At 42.9% G+C, this 20,640-nt stretch overlaps 2 protein-coding genes across 8 annotated transcripts in view; one reads left to right on the top strand and one right to left on the bottom strand.

Annotated features, from left to right (window-relative positions):
• Positions 1–9,783, top strand: part of LOC110491502 (src kinase-associated phosphoprotein 1) — a 35,533-nt gene extending 25,750 nt beyond the window's left edge. Inside the window, exons 12-13 of one of the 2 annotated variants that reach the window (XM_021564995.3) lie at positions 6,011–6,114; positions 6,761–9,783. In XM_021564995.3, the coding sequence (XP_021420670.3) occupies positions 6,011–6,103 (93 nt within the window). In that variant the 3' untranslated portion in view covers positions 6,104–6,114; positions 6,761–9,783. The remainder of the gene's footprint in view (positions 1–6,010; positions 6,115–6,760) is intronic. The other variant, XM_021564996.3, reaches the window with a different exon arrangement.
• The window catches only part of LOC110491501 (uncharacterized), a 17,977-nt gene continuing 6,864 nt past the window's right edge, over positions 9,528–20,640 (bottom strand). For all 6 annotated transcript variants that reach the window (XM_021564993.3, XM_021564990.3, XM_021564989.3 and 3 more), the window contains 4 exons: positions 12,194–12,294; positions 11,969–12,064; positions 11,546–11,767; positions 9,528–11,062 (listed from right to left, as the gene is read on the bottom strand). In XM_021564993.3, coding sequence (XP_021420668.2) covers positions 10,372–11,062; positions 11,546–11,767; positions 11,969–12,064; positions 12,194–12,294 — 1,110 coding nt within the window. In that variant the 3' untranslated portion in view covers positions 9,528–10,371. The remainder of the gene's footprint in view (positions 11,063–11,545; positions 11,768–11,968; positions 12,065–12,193; positions 12,295–20,640) is intronic.

The raw sequence follows: 20,640 nt of genomic DNA, 5'->3' as shown, positions 1-20,640 counted from the left end.
AGAAGAGCCCCTAAGCAAGCTGGTTCTGGGGCTCTGTTCACAAACAGACCCCACAGAGCCCCAGGAAAGCAACACAATTAGACCCAACCAAATCATGAGAAAACAAAAAGATAATTACTTGACACATTGGAAAGAATTGACAAAAAACAGAGCAAACTAGAATGCTATTTGGCCCTAAAACAGAGAATACACAGTGGCAGAATACCTGACCACTATGACTGACCCAAAATTAAGGAAATCTTTGACTATGTACAGACTCAGTGAGCATAGCCTTGCTATTGAGAAAGACCGCCAAAGGCAGACCTGGCTGTCAAAAGAAGACAGGCTATGTGCACACTTCCTAACCTCCTGCCAAATGTATGACCATATTAGAGACACATATTTCCCTCAGATTACACAGACCCACAAAGAATTCTAAAACAAAGCCAATGTTGATAAACTGCCATATCTATTGGGTGAAATTCCACAGTGTGCCATCACAGCAGCATGATTTGTGACCTGTTGCCACAAGAAAAGGGCAGCCAGTGAAGAACAAACACCATTGTAAATATAACCCATATTTATGTTTATATATTTTCCTTTTTGTACTTTTAACTATTTGCACATAATTACAAGACTGTATATATACATAATATGACATTTGGAATGCCTTTATTATTTTTGGAACTTTTGTAAGTGTAATGTTTACAGTTAATTGTTTATTATCTATTTCACTTGTATTGGCAATGTTAACATATGTTCCCTATGCCAACAAAGCCCATAAATTGAAATTAGAGAGCAAGAGAGAGAGAGAGAGAGAAACTGTTCCATGCCGGCCTCCTCCAGTCTTCAATGGCTCGTTAGCGCCATCAAGAACATGGACACTGGGGACATCTAGTGGCTGACTTCAGTGCGAAACTAACTGATAATACTGAGAACGCTTCACAGTTGACAACACACACACTCTGAGACTGATTTACGCTAGTAGGCTATGTCCCACTCTTAAATCAACATGAACTTTACCCTAAGTAAATGGCTATCAATTATGTTGAAGTTTGCATCTAGAGGAAAAATCACAAACACAATTTAGAATTGATTAAGTTAATTAAAAGCCCTTATTAATGCTATTAAAGCAGAACTAACTGATTTGATTATTCTCATTACATCTATCTTGTTGTAAATTTAGAGAAAATTAATCAAATCAAATTGTATTTGTCACATGCACCGAATACAACAGGTGTAGACCGTACAGTGAAATGCTTACTTATAAGCTCTTAACCAACATTGCAGTTTTAAGAAAAATACCCCCCAAAAAATCAAGAAATAAAAGTAACAAATAATTAAAGAGCAGCAGTAAAATAACAATAGCGAGGCTATACACATGGAATTGTAGCCTACCTAAGTTGCATTCGTTTGTATTACATTTTATGTGATTAGTGTAGGGAATATGGGAGTATTTTATTTCCATAGGGCCATATTCTCATATCCTCAACTGCCTCAAACCCATGACAACCCCAGTTGGCCCATTGCCCGTAGGTCCCACCATGTGAATGTGGTGGAAGAAAGGGGAGAGGGAGGAAAAACAATCAGATGGAAAAGTCAAGCAAGAAAGACACAAAGGAAGAACCTTTTATCCCTTTGTGTGACCTTATATATAATTGTCTCTGTCACACATCCCTTTAAATTCCCTCGCTGCTTTTGTGGCTATAGACAGGGAAAGACGCCTTATTTACCACCCAAAGTAGCAGGGGGAGAGAGAGCAGAGTCTGGGGTTTGGGGTCATGTAGGAGGCAGCGGTCATCTACCGGTCAACTACAGTAAGGTCATTATTCAGGCCCAGCCAATAGCCCAGAACTGTGCCTGAGCAACCCCTATCCATTCTGCCTAATTATTATAAATGAGGGGCGGCGTAAACAGCTATCATTACAGACACTCAGTGGCATACACAAATCCACTTTAAATTGCTATTAAGTTAAAGAGCCATCCTGTAATCCCAAAACGGCCTTAGCAGAGAAGCGGCTTGTTTATTTTTTCAATTATTTTTGATTTGCTCCTTCATATTTTAGACGGCTCTGATGCGCAGTCATCTCTCGACTTTGAATCCCTCGCATTGATTAAATTACTAGATTGCCTGTTTATTACAGGGATCAAAACATTTAGAAGATTTTGTACAAAGAAATCACCAACTCTAAAAAAACAATGTGTCCAAATCTCTAAACAGGCGTTGCTGTAATTTATTTTGAATATTCATATTTATCAAAATAAGTATACTTCCCCCCCCCCACAAACGTTCGGATACATGTGTGTACAACAATATTTCCAGAACACCTAAGGAAGTCCAGTCCACCTGTGTGAGCAAAATTCTTCGACTAGATATGGTGTTGAATAGATCAGGAGCTGAGGTTTGTTAGAGGTGTCTGTTTCTTTGTTAGGGTGGCTAGTGGAGAGAGACGCAGCACTGCAGTGTGTGCCTCATGACTTCCCTTGTGGATGAGAGCGAAATAGAGAGAGGGAGAGGGAGCTAGAGAGAGAAAGAAGGGAGGGAGATGGAGGGTGGCGGTGAGGAGGGAGAGATTGTAACACCCAGGCGGCGGGTTCAGCGGCAGGGCAATGAGAGACTTCCTGTGCTCCATCACGCCCAAGGCCTGCTTCAGTCAGCTGGTAGCGGAGGGCAGATGCCTCATGTGTCAGTCTTATTAGCAATCCTCCTGCGTACGTGTGTGTCCGTGAGTGTGTATGTACTGTACGTGTGTGAATGTCTGTTTGCTTGCGCGTCCGTGTCTATGTGTTGTTTATACATCAAGAGAAATTGTAAAAAGGCAGAATATGACTATGCAGCGTGAGCAGAACCTGATGTTCTACAAAAGGATTGAATGCATAGCTCGAGGAGGAGTTAGGGAATAGGGTAATGTAGCTGTCACGGTGACCTGGCAGGCATACAAAGTGCTCCTTCTCCTGCATGAGAGACAGTCAAACCAACCTTCTCCCTCTTCAGGCATCGTTAGCAGTCAATCTGTCCTCCTGCCACCATTAGCCAGACCCTTGAGTGGTAAATAAACGATGCTGCTGGTGTACTGCAGGTGTTGTCATGGCAACTTGCTCACTCCCTCTCTTTCTTAGCTCTGCCCACGTTCATTTGCTCCCTCTCGGTGAAGGAGTCAAAGGGAGGTCAACGAGTCAACGCACCGCCACAATATGGCGCTGTTTTGTCCTCCCTCACCTCCTCCCAACACACAGTAGCTGATAAGATACACATTCAGGGCACTCAAACACGGGCAGACTTAGCGATTTGGAGGCCCCAGGCAGAGTCTGAGCCCGATCCAACATCACAGAAATGTAAGCCCGAACCGGAAAAAAATACAGATTTCTACAAAAATAGGCCTGTTGATGGTGTAGAGAACAATGCCACAGAGGCGGGCGGCAGCGGAGTGAGGAGAAAATGAAACAGCCCTTGTCTTAGAAAAGTGAGGAGGCAAACTCAATATTGGAATAATTAGAATAAAGTAGGCTAATGCAATTGAAGGCATGTATCAAATTGTTGCGTATAAGCCTACTGAAACTCCCAAAGTCATATCCAATCGTTATACTAAAATGGAGGTAATACCCGTGTGTGGTCAACTAGATGAAAATGTCAGCACTGTTTTGATTGGCAAAACGCCGTCGCCTGCTTTGAGACAAGCGTGGGGGACTCATCTTGATAAGTCAATTAGTGTCAGATTTTAGTTTTCCCTGAATGTCTGTTTGCATATTTGGTTAGCCTACAATTACCCTGGGAAAATGTTAGCTATGTTGAAGTGTTGTCTCTATTCTGTTATATATAATGATCAGAACATTCTGCTAGCATGTTATGTAGTTTAACAAGCGGATTTTGCTATTCACTCGCGTTGTAGCCTGGCCTACTCCGGATTTGTCTGATAATCAATGTGATTTTGTTTCACTGAATCTCCGTCTGTATATTCGCTTAACTGCTCTCTGGCTGGGCAAATAAGTGGAGGTGGTAGTTAATTTATTTGTTTGCTCATCTATCACCGATCAGAAACATTTAGCATGCAATAATTCATGTAATAATAATTATTGTAGCCTAAATCAATTGTATTATTTTGCTCATGACTGAGGTATAGGCTATAGTAAGGCTTTATATAATCAACTGCCGAGCTGTGAGAGTCCTGTTTTATCTAGCTTAATAACCAGAGGAGGCTGGTGGGAGGAGCTATAGGAGGACAGCTCATTGTAATGGCTGTATTGGAGTCAATGGAACGGAGTCAAACACGTTGTTTCCATGTGTGTGATGTGTTTTGGACCATTCCATCTGTCCTCCTGTAGCTTCTCTCACCAGCCTCCTCTAATCTTAATGTAACTTACTTCAACATATCTCAATCAATCATTCATGTCATTCATAGGCAGCTGTTATGAGATACAAAAATAAATATATTTTGTTACTACTATTTTGGGGTTTTATTATGCCCAGTTCATGAGGCCCCTGATGATGTGAGGCCTGAGGGAAATTCCTCTTCTGCCTAATGGTAAGTACACCACTGCACAGAAAACATCATGAAGGGCCTCTTGATTATTTTACAATTGAAGAACAATGTCTTGGTATGGAAATGGCATGGCATCCTTGATGCCCACAGAAAGGTGTTATCCATAACCCCACTGTATTTTCTCCTGAGAATTAAAGATCATTCTATCCAAAATTCAGATACGCATTACACCAAATTAAAGGGGGGAAATCTGTAGGAGGTAGGAGAGATTGAAGTTAGGGCATTGTCATAAGAATACATTTACTCCCTGTGCTTCTCTCTATACGAGACCTCCCCTTCCAGCAGGCGTACTCTGGATGAACCCGTAGTAAGCAGCGAAGAAGATGGAGTTGGCACGCTTGACAGACCTTCGCTGCCATTGGAACACTGGCGATGTAGCTGTTGTATTAAAATGGCGGCGCTGATAATCAAAAAGAGCTTTCTCAGGGAGGACGTTGGACTGTCTGGCTGCACAGATGGGCCAGGGAGATGAATACAACTTTCTGTCACTGGGGTTGGAGGAATGGATCTGCGACAGCCCCGTGGGAGAGAAACTGTTTCGTTCCTACTCTCTGATGCCCCAATCTGTCTGTTTCTCTCCTTTTATAGATTACTATTCAAGCTAGATTTCCACAATAAAACTTGTTTTTATGACTTCAGGTATTAGGGCCATGTTTTAGAAATGCACACAGGTAATAGAACATGTACCTTTCCAAATGAAAATGTGTATACTTGCTTCAGTTGTCTTAAAATCAGCAAGCACATGAATTAGCCATTGTGAGTGGAGTACTCCACCTTCAATTAGCCTGTCATTCCATTGAATCAGGGCTCTGTGTGGGCGAGCAGACAGAATGAAAATGTTCTCTGTTCGCCACATCTGGATGGATAACCAGCTTATCGTAGCTAAATTCACTTGCTCTAAGAACATGTCAGGCCTGGGCCATCACTCTGCTCAGTGAGCTCTAACTGGTCTATACATCATCTCTGTCCAGCCACCGGACATTAGGAGTAGGTCTGTTTCTCATTCCTTTGGCTCTGTAGTGAGGTGTCAGAGCTCTCTGTATTAGAGGATGTGGGATCTATCACAGCAGTGCCCAGAGAGACAGCCAGGAGAGGGGGCAAAGATTTGACAAACATGCATTATAAATGTAAACCCCATACAAATGGACTGATCGATATAAGCTAGCCTTGGGGTTTCAGATGCTGTACCCCAATAAGGACAACACAAGATATCAAGGGCCATTTTGAGGCCATGCTAAATTCTGTTATAAACCTATGATGACACAGGGAGAATCTCATTTGTATACTCCTCACGTTCTCTCCTCAAAACCCACTGGAGGAGAAGTTCAGAGGGAAAGGACCTCCTGGTTTTCTCCTCCAGTGAATTTTGGGGAGGCGGTGAGGAAAGGAGAGAGGACGCAAGGAGAATGCAATTGAGATTCTCCTATGGTATACTGTGCATCATTGTGCTTGTTCCTCCTCCTCACCCTGCTTGTGTCGCTCTGTTCCAGGAGTATAACATCAATGGCTGGTGGGTCGGAGAGCTAAACGGAACCGTCGGTATTGTCCCTAAAGACTTCCTCCATCCTGCCTACATCCTCTGAGCTCCCAAGAGGTACTGAAGCACTCTCATATTGTTACGATTACAGACTGATATAATGGGCTAATGTACCTTACAGGCCTCCTGACACCCATTGAGATAACCATTGAAATAGCAGGAGAGGTGTACATTCACAGCAGTGGACTGGCCATTTAAGACATCTGGTGGCTGAAAGTAGAACTGCAATTACTGCATAGACCCAAGGTGTGTCATTTTATCAGCAATGCTTAATTATAGCATAATTGACATAATTGAATTGGGAAATATGACTCCGTAGCGATATTAACTATACGCCAGATAAAACATACAGTATCATATTGCACTACTACAGGAAATATGTTATTTGACCCTGCTGGTCATCTATGAACATTTGAACATCTTGGCCATGTTCTGTTATAATCTCTACCCGGCACAGCCAGGAGAGGACTGGCTCATAGCCTGGTTCCTCTCTAGGTTTCTTCCTAGGTTCTGGCCTTTCTAGGGAGTTTTTCCTGGCCACCGTGCTTCTACACCTGCATTGCTTGCTGTTTGGGGTTTTAGGCTGGGTTTCTGTACAGCACTTTGAGATATCAGCTGATGTAAGAAGGGCTTTATAAATACATTTGATTTGACTATGTTTCTCTCTGACAGTTTATCTCTGTATTGTGCCTTACTTCCACAGTTGAGTGATGTGACTGACTACATTCTCAATCCCCAACACCGAACACTTCGAGATTGATGACAGATTGACCTTTTTTATTATTTCGTAATATAGCGTTATGCTGTTAGTGTCATTGTTGTTGTATGTTTTTGTAACAATATGCTTCATTTCCATGCATAAATTACATTACCATGGTTCTTTTGAGGCGATTGGTGTATACATCAAATTCTGGATAATGCTGATGTCACAAAAAGGTTTCCTCTGTTCAATTGTTTCCAATGTATTTGTGCCCATGTGTGTGAATGGAAATTGCCAGACATTGAGGAAACATTATGCCCCTGTGACAAAAATAGGAAATCCTCACCTCTGGTGAACTGGGGGGCTGTCTATTCCATATTATGAAGCATACGAACTGGTGCCTTCAACAGCCTTGTGTCTGAGGCTACAGTGCTTGTTATTTTGATGCTGACTTCAAATATGTAGGCCACAAGGGGTCAGGCATGCTCCCTGGTGCGATTTAATTATTTTTAATTAATCTAATTAATTAAGTGTTTGAAATTGGAATACCTGATCATTTGCAATAAGAAAACATATTTATTTTTATTTTTGAGCCTGTAAAAATATTGTTAGATATTTAAATTCCACAATATGATGTACATAAGAACTTGTTTGACTGTGCATATGAAAGTCTATGGCAATATAAATGTCTGGAAACGAAAGAAACACCTATTTAGGCGAGGTGCTGGCTAATATAAATGTTGAAATGTAATGCACTAAAATAGACTCAGATGCAAAGTACAGGTGGGGGAAAAAACTACAGTGCCCTCCACTAATATTGGCACCCTTGGTAAATATGAGCAAAACTGGCTGTGAAAGAAATGTCTTTGTTTATCCTCTTGGTCTTTCATTCAAAATATTCACAAAAATCTATCCTTTAATTAAAGTAAAATAATTGAAAATAAGAAAATAAATTCATAAAACAAATATTTTTCTAAAATATATGTCTGCCTCAATTATTGGAACCCCTTCATTCAATAATTTGTGCAACCTCCCTTTGACAAGATAACTGCTCTTAACTGATAACTGAGTCTTGTCCTATAATGCATAATGAGGTTGGAGAACACATGGTAAGGGATCAGAATCTCTCCAGATCCTTCAGATTCCGTGGTACATGCTTGTGGACTCTCCTCTTCAGCTGACACGGCAAGGTTTTCTATGGGGTTTAGGTTGTGGATTGGGATGGCCATGGCAAAACCTTGATTCTGTGGTTAGTGAACCTTTTTTGTGTTGAGGTGTGCTTTGGATCATTGTCCTGCTGGATGATCCAACCACGGCCCAGTTTAAGCTTTCTAGCAGATGCAGTCAGGTTTTGATTTAATATTTTTTACATTTAACCTTTATTTAACTAGGTAAGTCAGTTAAGAACAAATTCTTATTTTACAATGATGGCTTACCCCAGCCAAAACCTCCCCTAGCACGGATGACACTGGGCCAATTGTGCGCCGCCCTATGGGACTCCCAATCATGGCCGGTTGGGATACAGCCCGGGATCTGTTGTGACGCCTCTAACAAACTGTAGGCGCTTGGGTTTGTTGTTTGATGACAGCAAATGCCTTTTCTCTATGGCAACCATCCCAAACAACTTGTGGTTACGTAGGTGGCGTCTGATTGTGGTTTTGGAGAATTTCTGACCCCAAGACCCAACTAATGTCTGCAATTCTCCAGCTGTGATCCTTGGAGATTTTTTGGCCACTCGAACCATCCTCCTCACTGTGTTTGGGGTCAATATAGACATGCGTCCTCTTCCAGGCCGATTGTTAACATCTCCAGTTGCTTTAAACTTCAGTTAGATTTTACTCATAAGAATTTCTAGGGGTGCCAATAATTCTGACACGTTTCAGAGTAAAATATTTCAATCATTTTACTTAGATTTTTGTGAATATTTTGAAAGGCAGACATTTTTTCACAGCCCGTTTTGCTCATATTTACCAAGGGTGCCAATATTAGTGGAGGGCACTAACATTTTATTTCCAAGTACAATTATATTCCACAGAAATATTGTCATCAATAGGTGCATTCCTAGTTTATTTTTGACTATTTTTAGGTAGGTATATTGCCCTTGTACATCCTTATATGAACTACCTAAGTGGAAAAAACTGTCTGGTAATCATCTACATAACATAAAAGGGGTACTTCCAACAACTGCTATGCCACTTAAATAAACTAATGCACTGTTAAAAGGCTGAATATGAGAACAAACATCCCCAACATTGCAAAACACTGTACAGTGTGTTTGGGACTTTTACCATTGAAGACAATTAGACCATAACATTGAAACCAGTAGAACTGCTGTAGCCTGATGGTTTGCTTTTTCAACAGGGATGTTCTAACTAATCCAGACCTTTTCTGAAGGGAATAAACCACACACACGGTTCATTTTCTGGACACAGATTAAGCCGAAGAGATGGACAAACTGAAGGACTGGCTTGAATTGGGAGGATGATCATGAGCAAAAGCTTTTGGCTTACTTCCCAAAGTTGCAAAGAAAATGTTGTGATCCATTTAATAAACACAGGAGACTAGCCAAACTGATGACATGGTGTGGCAGTCAGGAACAGCGACTTTACATAATATGAAAAAGCAATACTACAAGGCGCAGCTCCATGTCAGACATAGCGAACTGATACTGTATACTGGTTATTGGGGTGGGGTTGGTGTAGTGTGGGGGGATCCATGGGTGGATTTGAATCACATCTTACTCATTTGTCAGGAAGAATGATAGTTCAAATAGGATGTTAGGTACTGTATTTATTTCTCAGAGATCAAATGATATTTCCACAAAATAATGTTTCTGGAATGAAACCTGTTTCTAACTACAGAAATAATTTCAGCACAATTCTTGTGTTTTTAGGTGGAACGACACTCATCCCCGTTTGTTCAAGCTGAACCCAGAAACCCGCCCCACAACAGCAACACAGAATGCCTAAGGATGACACTTTTCCACCCCAGAACTTATGAATAAAACACAGTCAAAGTGGATTGCATGATAAGTTGCAAGTGTCTTGAGTAACATTCACCCACACCAAACTCACGTAATCACGTTTTAACAGCATCACAGTTCTGGATCACACAGCATTCAGAAGGCATGTGAATTAACTGCCAAATTATTTGCCACATTAATGCCATTGGGGCAACACAGCCGGTTGAGTTAGACTAATTCCCTCTCCGACTGACATCATTGTTCCGCTGAGCATTGGGTACCTCAGGTGTTATTTCTTCATGTGAGGGATCTTGGTTAGTTTTGGGCTTTAGAATGTCTTGTTGAGGACTTGTTCTGCCTCTGTGTGGTCTGTTTTGTGATGTTCCTTCTCAGGAGCTGACTCCATGTAGCCATTTGTCTCGTGTCCTTGTTGTCGCTCTCCTTATTACTCCCATCGGATGTTGTAGTCTCCCCATTCCCAAGACTTTCCCCGTCCTCTCCATTAATTTCCTCGTCACTATCAACCTCTTCTGTTGTGTCCAGCTGATTATCTACTTGTTGAATGTCCAAGGGAGTCTTCCCTTGGGTTGCCTCATCGCCACTTTCCACCTCAAGTTGAGTCATCAATTTCTACCTTTTGGGTTGCAACGTCTCAATTTTCTACCTCTTGGGTTGAGTCATCAACACTTTCCACCTCTAGGCTGATCTCTACATGGGAGTTGATCTCATCCATGTGTCCTTGGCTGTCCAGCGCAATGGCTATTACTGTGTCTTTGTCACTGTCCCCTTCGGAGGTTGTTTCTTGAGCTTCCTCCGCAGGGTTAAGGTCCTCTAGAACGGTCTCCCTTAGGCCATCTTGAGGGGTTTCCTCATGGATGTCTAGCTCTGGGCTACTCTGTTTGGGAGGGATTGTCTGTGTAGTCGTGTCTGTATGGGTCTCCTCAATGACCCTCTCATTCTTCACGTCCGTTACACAGTCTTCCTCCAAGCCGGTGTACTTTTCAGAGTGCGCTTCCACAAGTGTCTGCTGTAGACAATCCCCTTGGTGGTGGATCACCTCCTCATGGTCGAGCCTTTCTAGGGTAGAGTCTTCATGGCCGTCCCACTTAAAGATGGTCTCCACTGGGCTGTGTGTCTCTAGGGCGGCCTCTACATGGACTACATCGTGGTCCTCTTGGGTGACCTCTGAGGAAGGGTTCTCACCGAGCTGTAACTCTACAGCGTCTATGTCATGGGGGTCAGCTAGGAACTTCTCAGTCCGTAGGCCCTCTGGCTCACTGGAGGTGAGGTTCACAGGGGTGAGGGGCTCTTCACATCGCAGGGTAGGTAGATGAGGAACAGGGCTGTGGGGAACGAGAAGGCCATGAAGTAACAACACTCAACAAGACCTTTATACTGACATGTAAAACCTGAAATGCAAGTCTGGGTAACGAATTGACGCCAAAGACTGATTTTTCACTTTAAAATGTATGCAAATAAAAAAAATACAATGATTGTAAAGTTAAACAAACCATACAACTCTGCACAAGGACTACTTAACAATTTCCACAAAAAGCCCTTTACTTGAAGCACAGTGCAGATGCAAAGATTTGTGCCATCATTCTGTTACCACAAACAGCACAAACCACCATTCTGTTACCAAACATTTCATCTGCCGGGATTCAATCCAATCGGCCCTTTTCGGCTAGGCACCATAAAGGCGGTCACGGAGATCGCATTCAAAGTGAACGCTGCAGATGTTGGCTCAATCGGAAATTAGTTATGCGGACCGGATTGAATGCTGGCCTACAGTTGTGCTATTTGGTCTGTTGACACTCCAGTCTTACCACTCCATGGACTCATAAGGAACTGGAGTAAGACTCGGGTCCTGGGCTGAGTCCTCTTCTGGAACCCGGCCCTGATTGGATGAGCCGTAGGTGAGAATGGCCTCCGTCACAGTGTAGGGGGTGTGGCCCTGCACACAGTCCCGGATGTGACCAACCGGCAGTTGGGTTTGCAGGAAGAGGTGGAGCTGGCTATCTGACAGACATACTGTCATGCTACACACTCTGAAGAAAGACAAACAACGTACACCAATGTCATGCTCAATGTTGGGGTCTCATTTTATCTGATTAGTCATGTTTTTTTTTAAAGTTTCCTTTGTGCTCATTTCAGGTGTGACAATATAATGACCAATAGAGGGAACAACCAAGCACTATAATTGAAATTGTGAAGTCATAGCTAATTATTAACTTAGGAGAGGAACTGACTTGTCCAGAAAGGACTGCAGGCCTTTCCTCCTCTTCTCCAGGAAGTCCTCACCACTAGAGGAGAAGAAGGGCTTGCTGGGCAGGTCTGGGACAGGTCTATAGGACAGAGAATAACCCAAAGCTCGCAGAACAGGGCAACTTCACATTAAAAGTTTCAAATTATTATTTTCTCTACAAAAAAAAGGAGTTAAGCCATGCACATTGGGGGACATTGCTATGACTTACACCAAGCCAGTGTTCTTCTGCATCCTCTTCTTGAGCCAGACAAACTCACTGTAGCGACGGCGCACACATGACGTCTTGGCCGTGAAAGCCTTGCTGTTGGTCTGTGAGTAAAAAGAGAGGGAGCACCATAATGTCATGTGGATACAGACAATACCAATGGGAGATATGGACAAAAAGTCACACTGTGATAAATTGATACATTTTGCACGATAGCAATAAATACAACTTTTTTACTTTCCATTAGCGGCAGGGCTCTAGACTGACTTTTTCCAGTACCAAGTAAAATATGAAAGAATTGAGCTATTTATCTAACATGTTCAGGGAACATCGATGGATGTTTTGATGTGCAACATGTCAAAATAGGATTCAGAATGAGCTGATTTATTTAGGCTCTTTACAGATCAATATGCCTGCATATTTTTGGGGCATATTGGTCTAGGATATGTTAGTGTTCAAATACTGGAGAGTTGAGACCAAATCACGGACGCTGGACAGAGTGGATTCCAGTTGTAACAAAAGACAGTTTTAATGAGTCAGAGATATCTTGTCCCGCAGTTTTACGTGCACGGACCTAGTTCACATAACTCGGCAAGGAGCCAGGTGAAAAAGAGGCCTATACAATGGTTACATACATTTTTATACATAGAATAAAGTAGGTGGAGTCTTGTCGTTTCGGTCTTCTTGACTGGTCGGAGGGTTGGAGGCGGGCCTTGCTCTAGCCAGAGCGGGCCCCATTGGTGCACAGCAAAAGTTCTTTGCTCTTGGGACCGGCCAGTTAGAGGGAGATGAGATGTGTGTTTATATAAGGAAGAGGGGGTCAGTCTTATGGCTGGGTGTATGTGTTCTTACGACGGAATGTCTTTGTTTATATGAGCTATGTGTATGAATATTTATATAACAGATATATGCGACATAATTCACCCACCGGAGGAAGCGGGAACTCAAAACACATGAGCTAGATTGCTAACTAAATATGACATTGGTGCTGGATAGCCATGTAATTGATCGAACAGTAATTGTAATGTCCTACAAAAATGTTAATCTCCATTACATACTCTGCCAAGTGATGGTATTTCCTCAATATTGAGAGTAACAATATGTTTATACTCACAGAAAGGTGAGACTTGTATCTTTAGCAGTAAATGTTTTTTTTTAAGTGTTTTGCCTCAATTATATTTTTAAAATGCTTCTCAACTTCCATGTGTGTGTGCTTATCAGAATGCATCTCTCCTTTCACTTCGTGCACAAAGGGGGAGAGGGAGTGAGAGCCAGCAGCGATACCAGGACAGGCCAGATATTTTCATTGCAGGAAGTAGGTTAATGCACATTACTGTTGACCTAGCCTCATTGAGAACCAGGCTTCCCAAATTGGAAAGCTTGGTGAAGTCAATGGCACAAAGTAGCTAAAAGGGGGAAGAAGACTCGGTGTCAATCAGTGAAGCCTCGCAACACGTCAAACCAATCAACTGCCTTGCTTGGGCAGAAAGTGTTCAAGCCATACAGTCATTGGTTCAAGCAGAGGAATTGTAAATGCCTTCAACTTGATTTTGTCTATAGAGCACACCTCTTGCAAAACAGAATTACGTTTTTCCTCAAGGTTTTCTTCCATTTTCTGCAATGTTGCAATCTTGCACACGCAACAACTCTGAGCACGCAGCACCCCTTCTACGGGCATGTGGGGGAAGGGTTCTTTAAATGTAACATTCAATATAAATTCCAGGAGACAATTATAGCCGTTTCGGCTAATGCAAAATTCTCCTGACCTTCAAAGTAGGGGTGAATTTGAGGTATGGCTAAGCAAGACTACTGTTGACCAAATAATGGTAAACAAAATTGCGTCGTAAGAGGGTAATGTCTGTGTCAGTAATTTTAGCTTTATCGTCCCAGCTCTAGCCCAACCACCTTTGTCCCTAGTATTGATAACTATTTGGAAAACAAAATTGACATTTACACTGAGTATACAAAACATTAAGAACACCTGCTCTTTCCATGACAGACTGACCAGGTGAATCCAGGTGAAAGCTATGATCCCTTATTGATGTCACTTGTTAAATCCACTTCAAAATCGGTGTAGATAAAGGGGAGGAGACCGGTTAAAGAAGGATTTGTAAGCTTTGAGACACGGATTGTGTACGTGTGCCATTCAGAGGGTGAATGGACAAGGCAAAACATTGAAATGCCTTTGAACGGGTTATGGTAGTAGGTTCCAGGAGCACCGGTTTGACTGAAGAACTGCAACGCTGCTGGGTTTTTCACACTCAACAGTCTCCAGTGTGTGTCAAGAAAAGGTCCACCACCCAAATGACATACAAACAACTCCAAACAACTGTGGGAAGCATTGGCATCAACACGGGCTAGCATCTCTGTGGAACGCTTGACACCTTGTAGAGTCCATGCCCTGATGAATTGAGGCTGTTCTAAAAGGCAAAGCGGGGTGGGGGGCAACTCACTAATAGGAAGGTGTTCCTAATGTTTGGTATACTCAGTGTATATTATTTTGTCGTTGTTGTACATTTGCTGTTGACAGTGCACAACAACGTAGCAGCATTACCCAACCACAATCACCACAATTTAGCACTTAAGAAAATCTGAAGTGTCAACCAGTCTTGCCACAGAACGAGACACAGCCTGCTTCAGAGAAGCCATTTAGTCTTGAGCCATAATCAATTACCCATTGAACTGATGGCTTCTCATTGATAACATTCCGCTCTAGAAAATATTAACATCTCTCCTAGGACTTATTCTGCTTTTATCAGGTAGTGCTTAGACGACAACATCCCCAGTCACTGTGCGTTCTTACCCAAACCAAAAGCCTTACATTAACGGTGACCTCCACGCTATGGCAAAGGCTAGAAATACGGCTACCACTGAGGGTTTCTCATTAGCTAGGTTTCCATCCAATTAGCGACAGATTTATGCAAATATTCTAAAAATGCACATAAAATATGCATAAAAACAATGTCCACTATTTTCCCACCGGAGGTGTGTTTCCATCAAATGTCCTTGTTGCAGGTATAAGGCTATGTGTGACGCCGTAGTGCACATAAAATTCCATGTACCGAATAAAAAAAATACATGTTAGGGTCTACAGAGTGACACAGTGGTCTAAGACACTGCATCGCTGTGCCACTAGAGATCCTGGTTAGAGTCCAGGCTCTGTCGCAGCCGGCCGTGACCGGGAGACCCATGGGGCGGCGGTGTCCGGATTAGGTGAGGGTTTGGCATGCCGGGATGTCCTTGTCCCATCGCGCTCTAGCGTCTCCTGTGGCGGGCAGGGCGCATGCACGCTGACACGGTCGCCAGTGTGTCCTCCGACACATTGGTGCGGCTGGCTTCCGGGTTAAGCGGACATCCTGTCAAGAAGCAGTGCGGCTTGGTTGGGTCATGTTTCAGAGGACACACGGCTCTCGATCTTCGCCCCACCCGAGTCCGTACGGGAACTGCAGCGATGGGACATGACTAACTACCAATTGGATAACACGAAACTGGGGACAAGGGGTAATTTAAAAATAAATAAGATATATTTTTAAATAAACAATAAAAAAAAAACGAGTTAAATGGGTTTCCATCACATGATCAAATCTGATGGTTTTGTCACAAAAAAATGTGATATATAGTCAGGGTTTTACAATAACTTTTCCACTGGTGTCACTGATGCCATCAACTGAGAAAGTTGGTGGCACCAGCAAATGATTTGGTCACACAACATCGTCGCCGTTACGTGCCGATAATGACCTGACCCGTGTCCCATACTGTACATGCATTCCATACAGAACTACCAAATGCCGACCACATTATCTACCAAGAGAATTCTCTTTGATCCTAATCACAGTCGTGTACATTCCCCCCCCAAGCAGACACATTGACGGCCCTGAAAGAACTTCATTCAACTATGTAAACTGGAAACCACATATCCTGAGGCTGCATTTATTGTAGCTGGGGATTTTAACAAGGCTAATCTGAAAACAAGTTTAGAAATTATATCAGCATATCGATTGCACAACCCGGGCTGGCAAAACCCTGGATCATTGTTATTCTGTGAGCGAGTCTATTAGCAAGTGCATCAGTGATATTGTACACACAGCGTCTATTAAAGCATTCCCCAACCAGAAACCGTGGATTGATGGCAGCATTCGAGCAAAACTGAAAGCGCAAACCACTGCTTTTAATCAGGGCAAGTTGACCGGAAACATGACCGAATACAAACAGTGTAGCTATTCCCTCCGCAAGGCAATCAAACAAGCTAAGCATCAGTATAGAGACAAAGTGGAGTCGCAATTCAACGGCTCAGAGAGGTATGTGGCAGGGTCTACAGTCAATCACGGACTACAAAAGAAAAACCAGCCCCGTCGCGGACCACAATGTCTTGCTCCCAGACAGACTAAACAACTTCTTTGCTCGCTTTGAGGACAATACAGTGCCACTGACAAGGCTCGCTACCAAAACCTGCGGACTCTCCTTTACTGCAACCAACGTGGGTAAAACATTTAAACGTGTTAACCCTCGCAAGGCTGCCGGCCCAGACGGCATCCCCGGCCGCGTCCTCAGAGCATGCACAGACCAGCTGGCTGGTATGTTTACGGACATATTCAATCAATCCTTATCCCAGTCTGCTGTTCCCACATGCTTCAAGAGGGCCACCATTGTTCCTGTTCCCAAGAAAGTTAAAAGTGCTGTGAGAGTGCTGTGAGAGACTAGTCAAGGACCATATCACCGCCACCCTACCGGACACCCTAGACCCACTCCAATTTGCTTACTGCCACAATAGGTCCACTGACGACACAATCGCCACCACACTGCCCTAACCCATCTGGACAAGAGGAATACCTATGTAAGAATGCTGTTGGGTCCCTGGGTCTCGACCTCGCCCTGTGCAGCTGGGTCCTGGACTTCCTGACGGGCCACAAGGTGGTGAGGGTAGGTAACAACATCGCCACCCAGCTGATCCTCAACACTGGGTCCCCACAAGGGTGCGTGCTCAGCCCTCCCCTGTACTCCCTGTTCACCCACTGCGTGGCCATGCACGCCTCCAACTCAATCATCAAGTTTGCAGACGACACTACAGTGGTAGGCTTGATTACCAACAACGACGAAACGACCTACAGGGAGGATGTGAGGGCCCTCGGAGTGTGGTGTCAGGAAATTAACCTCACACTCAATGTCAACAAAACAAAGGAGATGATAGTGGAAACAGCAGAGGGAGCAGCCCCCTATCTACATTGATGGGACAGCAGTGGAGAAGGTGGAAAGTTTTAAGTTCCTCTGCGTACACATCACTGACAAACTGAAATGGTCCACCCACACAGACAGCGTGGTGAAGAAAGTGCAGCAGTGCCTCTTCAACCTCAGGAGGCTGAAGAAATTCAGCTTGTCACCAAAAACACTCAAACTTGTACAGATGCACAATCGAGAGCATCCTGTAGTGCTGTATGACCGCCTGGTACGGCAGCTGCTCCGCCCACAACCATAAGGCTCTCCAGAGGGTAGTGAGGTCTGCACAACGCATCACTGGGTGCAAACTACCTGTCCTCCATGACACCTACACCACCCAATGTCACAGGAAGGCCAAAAAGATCATCAAGGACAACAACCACGCGAGCCACTGCATGTTCACCCCGCTATCATCCAGAAGGTGAGGTCAGTACAGGTGCATCAAAGCGGGGACCGAGAGACTGAAAAACAGCTTCTATCTCAAGGCCATCAGACTGTTAAACAGCCATCACTAACATTGAGTGGCTGCTGCCAACATACTGACTCAACTCCAGCCACTTTAATAATGGAAAAATGTATGTAATAAATGTATCACCAGCCACTTTAAACAATGCCACTATATATAATGTTTACATACCCTACATTACTCATCTCATATGTACAGTGCCTTGCGAAAGTATTCGGCCCCCTTGAACTTTGCGACCTTTTGCCACATTTCAGGCTTCAAACAAAGATATAAAACTGTATTTTTTTGTGAAGAATCAACAACAAGTGGGACACAATCATGAAGTGGAACGACATTTATTGGATATTTCAAACTTTTTTAACAAATCAAAAACTGAAAAATTGGGCGTGCAAAATTATTCAGCCCCTTTACTTTCAGTGCAGCAAACTCTCTCCAGAAGTTCAGTGAGGATCTCTGAATGATCCAATGTTGACCTAAATGACTAATGATGATAAATATAATCCACCTGTGTGTAATCAAGTCTCCGTATAAATGCACCTGCACTGTGATAGTCTCAGAGGTCCGTTAAAAGCGCAGAGAGCATCATGAAGAACAAGGAACACACCAGGCAGGTCCGAGATACTGTTGTGAAGAAGTTTAAAGCCGGATTTGGACAAATCTGGCCTTTATGGAAGTGGCAAGAAGAAAGCCATTTCTTAAAGATATCCATAAAAAGTGTTGTTTAAAGTTTGCCACAAGCCACCTGGGAGACACACCAAACATGTGGAAGAAGGTGCTCTGGTCAGATGAAACCAAAATTGAACTTTTATGCAACAATGCAAAACGTTATGTTTGGCGTAAAAGCAACACAGCTCATCACCCTGAACACATCATCCCCACTGTCAAACATGGTGGCGGCAGCATCATGGTTTGGGCCTGCTTTTCTTCAGCAGGGACAGGGAAGATGGTTAAAATTGATGGGAAGATGGATGGAGCCAAATACAGGACCATTCTGGAAGAAAACCTGATGGAGTCTGCAAAAGACCTGAGACTGGGACGGAGATTTGATGACAATGACATCAATGATCCAAAACATAAGGCAAAATCTACAATGGAATGGTTCAAAAATAAACATATCCAGGTGTTAGAATGGCCAAGTCAAAGTCCAGACCTGAATCCAATCGAGAATCTGTGGAAAGAACTGAAAACTGCTGTTCACAAATGCTCTCCATCCAACCTCACTGAGCTCGAGCTGTTTTGCAAGGAGGAATGGGAAAAAATTTCAGTCTCTCGATGTGCAAAACTGATAGAGGCATGCATACCCCAAGCGACTTACAGCTGTAATCGCAGCAAAAGGTGGCGCTTCAAAGTATTCACTTAAGGGGGCTGAATAATTTTGCACGCCCAATTTTTCAGTTTTTGATTTGTTAAAAAAGTTTGAAATATCCAATAAATGTCGTTCCACTTCATGATTGTGTCCCACTTGTTGATTCTTCACAAAAAAATACAGTTTTATATCTTTATGTTTGAAGCCTGAAATGTGGCAAAAGGTCGCAAAGTTCAGGGGGGCTGAATACTTTCGCAAGGCACTGTATATACACTGTACTCTATAACATCTACTGCATCTTGCCTATGCCGTTCAGCCATCACTCATTTATTTATTTCTATGTACATATTCGTATTCATTCCTTTACACTTGTGTGTATAAGGTAGTTGTTGTGAAATTGTTAGATTACTTGTTAGATATTACTGCATGGTCGGAACTAGAAGCACAAGCATTTCGCAACACTCGCATTAACATCTGCTAACCGTGTGTATGTGACAAATAAAATTGGATTTGATTTGATCCAGGCTAATAACGACTAGACATTTTTTACATTAGCATGATCTTACATGGATTTAGATATATTTACTCAAACCTACTGGCCCAAACAGAATTTCTAATGGCCCAGACATTAGTTATTTTATAAATGAATTTATTTTGGGAGATTGCAAAATATGACCTTCTCATTCAAGAAAGGATAAATATATTGTTTCGGATGATAATAAAAACCATGTTTTCTTTAGTTACTTTTTCCTCAACTTGTTTCTCTGACTTTATAGCTGGTCAAGCTAGCTTGGTGCTGAGTTGACAAGTTGAATCAAAAAGGGAAAAACAAAGATATGCACCCCTTTGGTTCCCCAGGACCAGGATAGAGAAATGCTACATTAGGGTTCTGAAGCTGACATCCTCTACCATTGCATATCGACTTCAATCATTTCTGTAAATCAGTGCTGTGATTTTCTCACTCCATCCTGCCAGCAATGGGTTGGGTCAACCCGTTCAGCACTGCACCTGTACTGCCACTGTAGCGCAAGTCCACCTCGCAAAGTTTGCATATCATCACCTTCTCATTTAACTTCTCAACGTTTTATTTATTTTACCTTTATTTAACTAGGCAAGTCAGTTAAGAACAAATTCTTATTTTCAATGACGGCTTAGGAACAGTGGGTTAACTGCCTGTTCAGGGGCAGAATGACAGATTTGTACCTTGTCAGCTCGGGGGTTTGAACTTCCTTCCAGTTACTAGTCCAACGCTCTAACCACTAGGCTACCCTGCCGCCTATTGCCATACACGACTTCACTGCTGTTGCTTCCCTGTGTCTCTCGCTCTACCATTTTTCTATTTGTTAATGACCATGACGTGCGGAGCGCTTTATATCCCAGGCAAATCATTTGAAAGACGCATATCTCCTCCTACTAAACACAAAAAGCATTGTTGCATTAGATGTTTGTTTAATTTTCCCTTTA

This window comes from Oncorhynchus mykiss, chromosome 16 (assembly GCF_057628025.1).
Source record: "Oncorhynchus mykiss isolate SJ-2025 chromosome 16, ASM5762802v1, whole genome shotgun sequence".
Classification (NCBI taxonomy): Eukaryota; Metazoa; Chordata; class Actinopteri; order Salmoniformes; family Salmonidae; genus Oncorhynchus; species Oncorhynchus mykiss.
The sequence above is the reverse complement of the archived record's forward strand: the minus strand, read 5'-3'. Positions and strand labels throughout refer to the sequence as shown.